The sequence below is a fragment of the Oncorhynchus masou genome, chromosome 14, assembly GCF_036934945.1.
Source record: "Oncorhynchus masou masou isolate Uvic2021 chromosome 14, UVic_Omas_1.1, whole genome shotgun sequence".
In the NCBI taxonomy this organism is placed as follows: domain Eukaryota; kingdom Metazoa; phylum Chordata; class Actinopteri; order Salmoniformes; family Salmonidae; genus Oncorhynchus; species Oncorhynchus masou.
The window spans coordinates 16,318,310-16,327,229 of record NC_088225.1 but is presented as its reverse complement, the minus strand read 5'-3'; the positions used below and the strand labels follow the sequence as shown (position 1 = coordinate 16,327,229).

The 8,920-nt window shown below is 40.0% G+C and overlaps 1 protein-coding gene across 1 annotated transcript; it reads right to left on the bottom strand.

Annotated features, from left to right (window-relative positions):
* Window positions 1-3,662: 3,662 nt before the first annotated feature.
* Window positions 3,663-8,672, bottom strand: LOC135554377 (ectonucleotide pyrophosphatase/phosphodiesterase family member 7-like). Its single transcript, XM_064986658.1, has 6 exons — window positions 8,350-8,672; window positions 7,720-7,865; window positions 6,855-7,487; window positions 5,034-5,262; window positions 4,696-4,819; window positions 3,663-3,858 (listed from the first exon to the last, which is right to left on the bottom strand). The coding sequence occupies exons 1-6, from the start codon at window positions 8,594-8,596 to the stop codon at window positions 3,804-3,806; spliced, it is 1,434 nt and encodes a 477-aa protein (XP_064842730.1). The 5' UTR covers window positions 8,597-8,672; the 3' UTR covers window positions 3,663-3,803.
* Between the last annotated feature and the right edge of the window lie 248 nt (window positions 8,673-8,920).

Here is an 8,920-nt window from a genome sequence, read left to right as displayed (position 1 = left end):
CTAGTTGAGAACGAATTCTCATTTAACAACTGCGACCTGGCCAAGATAAAGCATAGCAGTGTGAACAGACAACACAGAGTTACACATGGAGTAAAAAATTAACAAGTCAATAACACAGTAGAAAAAAAGAAAGTCTATATACATTGTGTGCAAAAGGCAAGAGGAGGTAGGCGAATAATTACAATTTTGCAGATTAACACTGGAGTGATAAATGATCAGATGGTCATGTACAGGTGGAGATATTGGTGTGCAAAAGAGCAGAAAAGTAAATAAATATAAACATTATGGGGATGAGGTAGATAAATTGGGTGGGCTATTTACCGATAGACTATGTACAGCTGCAGCGATCGGTTAGCTGCTCAGATAGCAGATGTTTGAAGTTGGTGAGGGAGATAAAAGTCTCCAATTTCAGCGATTTTTGCAATTCGTTCTAGTCTGAACAACAATATAAAGTAATTTTTTTGTTTTTTTTTGTTTCTGAAATGCCACGTGCTTCTACATATCAGCGAATTCCTAACAACATAACCATTATGAAACTTAGAACAGATCAAATAAGCCTCATGTAACAAATTAGTAATTACATCTGTTGTTGACCAAATTGGACACTCTCATTGACCTCCATGCAAAAATGCCTCACTTCGTGGAAAGATTTTGGGCGGAGTAAACTCTCATTTTTCCACCATTCATTTTTCCCAAAGTGGATTTTAGAAACACTTAAAAATAAGGGCTGTGCTCGGTGTAGGCTTACCCTGGCGTGACGTTTTGAAAACCATATAAACCTCTCGGGCAAGGTGACTTTTATAAATATAATCGGCTCTATTTACTCTCAGATTTGAAAATGCTAATTAGCATCATGCAATACTACAAAGCCCTGCAAGCTCCTGCATGTCATCTCCAGCTGACACCTTGTCTAACAGAAGTTTAGCCAATTTATTCATTACTACATTTAGCCAACATTAGATAGTTAATCCAGAGATTCTTACCTTTGCCTCGATTCGGCAGTCTCGTCCAGATCATCATGGTATTTGTAGCTAATTATTTCATTTTTGTGGGGTAAATACAGGCGAATGTATTGATAAAAGTCACCTTGTCCAAGAGAGATTTACATGGTTATCAACATGTCATGCCAGGGTAAGCCTACACAAAACACAGCCCTTATTTTAAGTGTTACTAAAAACCCCTATGGGAAAAATGAATGGACCCATTTCCCTGTTTGACCGCTAGGTTTTATGGGTATAATGACTCATACTGTGGTACTCTATTGGAGTTTTCCCTGGAAAATATGTTACTGAAAGCCTTGTATGAAAAATAGAACTTTCCCCCCATACCCAATTCCTTTTCTATTATTTAAAATGGAAGGCCTTTAGTCAGGCCTGTTACTTTATTCTAATTGTATTACTCTTCTGGTAATGTTCACTAGCATAATGATGACCTGTAATGATAGTTTGTCATAATTTACAGTATAATTAAAAAAGTTAAAATGCAGATTTTCGATGTAATTTCCTATTCATTTAGATAATTATCTTCTCACGTGTTGTATTTTCACATATTATTTTAACAATTAGTAATCACCATCTTAAATCCAGTTGATATATTATCAAATGACAATATATATAAAATATATCTGTAAGGTCATGTCAAGAAATACAGTAATGTGCAAAAGTTTTAGGCAGGTGTGAAAAAATGCTGTAAAAAATAGACATGTTAATAGATCATTTTTATCTATTAACAAAATGCAAAGTGAGTGAACAGAAGAAAAATCTCAATCAAATCCATATTTGGTGTGACCACCCTTTGCCTTCAAAACAGCATCAATTCTACAAGGTACACTTGCACAAAGTCAGGGATTTTGTAGACATATAGTCAGGTGTATTATTAAACAATTATGCCAAACAGGTGCTAATGACCATAAATTCAATATGTAGGTTGAAACACAATCATTAACTGAAACAGAAACAGCTGTGTAAGAGGAATAGAACTGGTTGAGGAACAGCCAAACTCAGCTAACCAGGTGAGGTTGTTGAAGACAATTTACTGTTAAAGTCATACACGATGGCAAGACTGAGCACAGCAACAACACACAAGGTAGTTATACTGCATCAGCAATGTCTCTTCCAGGCAGACATTTCAAGGCAGACAGGGGTTTTCAGATGTGCTGTCCAAACTCTTTTGAAGAACACAAAGAAACATGCAACGTTGAGGACTGTAGACGCAGTGGTCGGCCAAGGAAACTTACTGCAGCAGATGAAAGACACATCATGCTTACTTCCCTTCGCAATCGGGAGATGTCCAGCAGTGCCATCAGCTCAGAATTGGCAGAAAAGTGGACCCTAGTGCACCCACCTACTGTCTGGAGAAGTCTGGTCAGAAGTGGCCTTCATGGAAGACTAGTAGCCAAAAAGCCATTCCTCTGATGTGGAAACAAGGCCAAGTGACTCAACTATGCACGAAAACACAGGAACTGGGGTGCAGAAAAATGGCAGCAGCTGCTCTGGACTGAGTCAAAATGTGCAATATTTTGCTGTAGCAGAAGGCAGTTTGTTCGCTGAAGGACTGGAGAGCGGTACACAAATGAGAGTCTGCAGGCAAGTGAAGCATGGCGGAGGTTCAACAGTGAAGCATGGTGGAGATTTCTTGCAAGTTTGGAGCTTAATTTCTGCAAATGGAGTTGGGGATTTGGTCCGAATTAATGGTCTCCTCAATGCTGAGAAGTACAGGCAGATACTTATCCATCATGCAATACCATCAACGAGGCATCTGATTGTCACCAAATGAATTCTGCAGCATGACAACGACCCCAAACACACAGTTCTTAACGACTTTCGCTATCTTCAGCGTGAAGGAGTCCTGGAAGTAACGGTATGGCCCCCACAGAGCCCAGACTCTATGTTGAGATCAATCTGGGTTTACATGGAGCACGAGAAGCACCTGAGGCTGCCTAAATCCACAACTGTGGTTAGTTCTCCAAGATGTTTGGGCCAACCTACCTGCCAAGTTCCTCCAAACCGTCTGCAAGTGTACCTAGAAGAATTGATGTTTTGAAGAGAATGGGTGGTCACACCAAATATTCATTTGATGCAGATTTTTCTTCTGTTCAGTCACTTTGCATTTTGTTAATTGATAAATATAAATGAACATGTATATTTTTGAAACAATTCTTAACAGCATTTTTTCGCACCTGCCTAAAACTTTGGCACAGTGTTAATGTACAGGATTTCCCCCTAAACAAAGAACCCATTCAGACACTTGAAAGGTATTTCCATTCCTTTATTTCTATAACTTATTTATACAGAAACCTATAGGTTCACTCCACTCACTCACTCACTGCCATCCAGAACAAAAACACAAACAATTATTTTGTTAGTTGAAAGGATTTTGCAAAATATAACTAGTTTAATTATAAATCCATTTCTGATTTCCATCTTTCATATAATGATGTCAGAGTATACAATTTGTCACTTTTTGAACTGGTTTTGTCCAGTGACTTCAGTTTCAGATGTGTTCTTTTAGTGTAGCTGTAGTCTACTGATCTCATCAGTGTATCATGGCACCAATCCTTGTTTAGAAAATACATCCTTTTAGAAAATGTCATAAGCATAAGTTGTCCCAGGTGGCATGGTGATTGTAGGGGCATGGTGATTGTAGGGGCATAGGAAAAAAAAAACCTCTCTGGTCAGTCTGCAGGGTGTCAGTCTCAACATGGAGGGGATGCACTAGTCTGTGATGAGGTGGTTTTTAGGGAGTATGTCATAAGTAGTGACGTCCCTTTGTTGATCCATTTCAGATTTCACTTCGGGTGCAGTTTAAAGGGCAGTTTGAGTCATTTCCTTTCCCCCTGGAATCACTGACTTCTCAGAGCTGAAACATAGGAAAAAATTATAACTTCTTCCCAATTATTCAGAATGAATGTTGACACAGGGTTATCATAGTTCTTTAAAATGTACATTTCACATTCAGTTTGAGGACTAAACCAATGACACGTTTAAATCATTAATACCCAAACATTCATGTTTACAGAATTTATAACTTTATGTAGCCTATCTGCACCATGTTATCCAACCAAGCCTCTGTCAAGTCAGTATCCCGCTGACTACAATCAGCAACAGGAAGTGAACAGATTGAGATCAATCCGGAGTTCAGCCAGCATGACAGCCCATATCTACCCTGACCATCAAGTGTATCAACAGACAGAGCACTTGACTTGTTCTTTTTTTTTTTTTTTTACCCCTGACAGATTGTTTCCACCGCTTGACTCATTCAGTTTGTTCACCTGTCTCTAGGAATTACACCTTAACTATAGAAAGCTTCCAATTAGTCCATTATTGTCTTGAGTTATGGCAGAGGAAGAAACAGTGACAGAAGCGGAGAGACTGACGGAATCCAACATTGGCAGTAAACAAAAGAAATGAAGCATTTAAAGCAAAGTTGTTTGCAATTCTATGTACTTGCCAGTGGGCAAATATCTGTCTGCTTGTTTATTTTAATACTGTATGTTTGAGGTATCATTTGCCCTTTATCCATTAGGAGAATGAAACCGTATCTGAGCCTGTATCTGTGGTTAGTCAATTTCTATGTTTTTCTCTTATTACATGCTTAGACACATTGCACACATATCTATATATCAGATTGTACAGGCAAGTATTCTTCACATTTTCCAATTCCCATTCATTTGTATAAAAATTCAGACATGCATACCTTCTATCATTTTTCTCCTTCTTGAATGCATTAAACGACACAACCACTATGAAGACCACAACAAGAAATCCAGCCACTGCTGCCAATCCAACAAAGATATTTGATTTTATGTCCTGACGGAGGTCTGAAATACAAGACGTAATGCAAATGTAATGTCATTTGATTTGTGTACACAGATGTCAATGACACATTATTAATCTAATTTTTATTTAATTTTGTAATTTGTTGCATATTTGTACATTCTATATACATTGCGTTAAACAATAGATTACTTTGGCTGTGTAATGAAGGAGCAGGTGTAATACACTTTTTGGGTCATTAGCCTGATATAAACTTACCCTCTGTGGCAGAGACCAGCATGTGTTTTGTGGCATCCAGGTGTCCATCATTGGGATCAGGCTTGATGCCCAGTATGTGACACATCAAGGGGTATATGTTCACTGTCTCAAAGGGGCCCACCTCTAGGTTCTTTTGGAACGCCGGCCCCACAGCCCTGAAGAAGGGCTTCATGTCCATTTCTTCGTTGTCAAAGCCATGCTCCCCCACGTTGAACTGCACTGGGAAGAACTGTAGAGACAAAGAGCCAAGAAGAGTCAGGGTGATCAAATCTGTAGGAGTCCATTTAGAGTAGGAGAAGTGAAATCGTGAATGATCAGAATGTTGCAATTCATATTGATCATCATAATGGGAAGCCTGAAGTCCAACTTGTCTTTCTATGATGTACTCTCAACTGGACAGCAGAGGGAGATGTTGACTAACTGAAGGAAAGGGTTGCTTGAGCAACCATTACATCTGCTCAGTGCTTATAAGAACCGAAACGGGAGAATTTCCCTGTTCTCCATTATTAGACACATACTGTTAAAAGGACTGTTAATCAGGATAAGAGGGAATCCTTTCATAAACTAAGGAGGCCTAAACATCACATAGTTCCTTTGGTCATTCAGGACAACTACTTTGATCATGAGATGGATATTACGATGGATTGTATGAACAGCAAGCGATACAGTTATACGGACACTTTTTTTATCTTCACTTTGTTCACAGAAAATACACTGATATATTTAGATACACAGGGAGAAGATAGGCTAATTACCATAGATATTATGTAACCCTTCTCTGAACTTGAATAATATTTGCTTTGATAAAACTGAGAGGAGCAGCTTTTGAAATGTCTAAATAAAGGGTCCGTAAACAGGAGACACAAGAGGGTCAAATACCCTGAACTTATGTATTTTGATAATCAGACGTTACACTGAAGATCAACTGAACTCTACCACATATCCTCACTGGAACCACAGCCTTCAATGGGTTTATATGCGTTCAGGTGTGATCACTTCCTCTGATAGGTTACTGTCAGTATAGCATTTGAAGACATTTGTAATTGAGCTCTTTCTGTTTTACAGTATGTTGATGTGTAGTGGCCATCTCTCGTATGCAAAAATGAGAATCAGATTTTTTTATGATTTAGTATCTCTCAGTGGAGTGATGTAGCACTTTCAGTGGTAAAGTTGCAGGCAGCACGGTTAAGTCAAATTTAAATGCTAATGTTGAATTTTGTGGCATGAATATCTTCATGAAGCATTAGAGAGCTCTGCATGCCATCAGCCAAACCTGCATTATCCTGGGAAGGTGGTAATGCACTTGATTAAAATTGTAATGTATTAAGATTAGAGTTGAATTCCTTGTTTCCGGTCTAAAAGATTCCATTTTCTCCATCGCTACAAACCAAATTCACTTGGTAATTCCTTCAATATTTGTAGTCCATTGAAATATGGCATGTTATCAGAAATCACATAATGCATGCATGGGGATGCATGAGGTTGTGCCAAACTGTACTGTATATTATATAAGTTATTAAATATTCTAGATGCCGAAAGATATACTGTATAGGCTACATGGTTATTTTTAAACCAGCTTCTTGGCTCATACTATGTTCACTGAGGCCAATCGTCTAATCAGTAATTCACATTAAAGCATGGAATTGGAAAGTCTACAACAATATGCATGTGTAGTCTCACAAAAGTAAAAGTGTGCCTTCATTTCACTTTTTGTGTGCATGAAATTGGTTCTGTGCGTGACTGAAACCCTTAAAAAAAATCTGCATTTGTTTAAGCGAACTACTATTACTAAATACTATAGAGACAATGCTATGAACCCACCCCGTTAATGACATATCCAGGGTCAGAGAAGAGAATGATGGGTAGGATGCGGTTGTTATTAGCAAAGTGAAGGCGCTTGGGCATCTCCTCCTTCTTGAAGACATGAAGGTGAGGGTGCGCCCCCTTCAGGGCGTTGTAGACCTTATCCAGCATGCCCTTCTTGGGAAGTAGCATCCCAGAGGGCCCAAAGTCCACCAGGTGAAAGGCTATATCTCTGAAGGAGAATCCGGGGATCCTGGAAAGGGTGATCTCCTTCACCAAGCCGTTGCGGTACACATTGCTCATCCCATGGTCAGCGGTGATGATGATGTTGAGACTATCGGCAAGTCCGTTTTGTTCAGCCAAGCTGCGGATGTAGCCCACTGTTCTGTCCACCTGCTTGACCATCTCCCTCCGCTCAGGGGAATCAGGCCCGTATTTGTGGCCTGTGCCATCAGGCTCCCCAAAATACAGTGACACAAAGTCCAGGTCCATCTCACTGAACCAGGTGCCCATCACCTTCTCTACGTTCTCTTGCCATTTTGTCTCGTTTTTGTAGTCATAAAACCGTGGTTCCACTTCCTTCACTGTCTGCGTCTCTCCCTGGTAGGTGGATTGTGTGCCAGGAAAGTGAAGAGAGCCAGCCCTCAGGCCCTGAATATACAAATGGAGATGAAGAGAGGTGTCACGCGCACACACACACACCGTCTTACACACACACAGTCTCACATACAACACTCACACACTCCGTACATGCATATATGCACAGACATTTAAATGACTATCCAGACTATTTGCATTGACATAAAATTTGATTTGATTTGTATTAATGTAAAGCAAATGCAGGAATGTTTTAAGATGAAGGTGCATCTTAAATCATTCTGACCTGTCTCTGGGCTGTGATCCAGATGGGTAGAGTGCCGTTGTCCCACCACTCATTCTTAAACTGGGTAGCATAGTAAGGCAGTTTCTCACTGGTGGTGATATTGAACCACATGTTGTGGATCACCCCATGGTTTTCAATGTAGCGCCCTGAAAAGAGTCACTGTCAATCTCTCAATATTCAGTCTGCCACATTCACATGACAAATTCTATCAACTTTATAGCCTGTGAGTACCATGGCGCTTCTTGGACAAGGTCTTACGACCGACATTGGAGATTAAAGGAATTTAATTTCAAGGAAGTTAAAATGTCTTTTAAACTGGCACTGATGATTCAAGAGTCAAAAATGAGAATTTCTGAGAAGGAAAATATAAATTCCTCCTTCAGCCTTCCCAACATAATCATCTTACTCAACTCTAAAGTCTGCTGGACCCTGGGACATTGAATTACAGTTAATTCATTTTTTCCAGTCACATTCACAATTCTTATAAACTAAACTAGGAATGACTTGTGATCCAATAATTGGAGAGAAAAAAAGGACCACCATGACATGAACATGAACCTCCACAGAATCACTGCTCTCTTGGAGCCTGTAGAAAAGTGTTGTGCCTGGGTATCGATCTACAGAAGGTACCTGTTAGGAGGGTGAAATGTGTGGGACTGGTGATGGTGAGGTAAGGTGGGGTCACATATCTGGCCTTGACCCCGTCTTTGGCCATTGTGTCCAGATTTGGCGTGTCCACATCGCGGTCGTAGTCCCACCTGAAGCCATCGAAGGAGACGAGCAGTACTTTATGCTGGCCTTTGGTGCTGTATCTATCCAGCGGTACACCTGAAGAGGACGCGGCCAACAGGAGGCAGAGACTCACTGTCCACAACATAGTGGGTACGACACAGAGCTGAGACTGTCACTTTACTCCGATCCTTGGGTATGCAGGCTGTTGCTATACACCCACTCCAGCACCTCACAGTTAAAGCCTTAAAGCCCCTCCCCTTCTCATTACACCTGAGCACATTTCCCTTCCCTGTGCCAGCAGCATGTGATCAAAGTTTCATCTTATCTGATCATATAGTATCTAGTTGATTAGATGGATGTTTGCTCAGCACATTTATGCATGGTGCTTGATTATGCTGTTATGTACTGTGTAATTACCATCCAATGTTTGTTCCTGTGCTTGTATAGGAAATCTCTTTTATTGTGATTG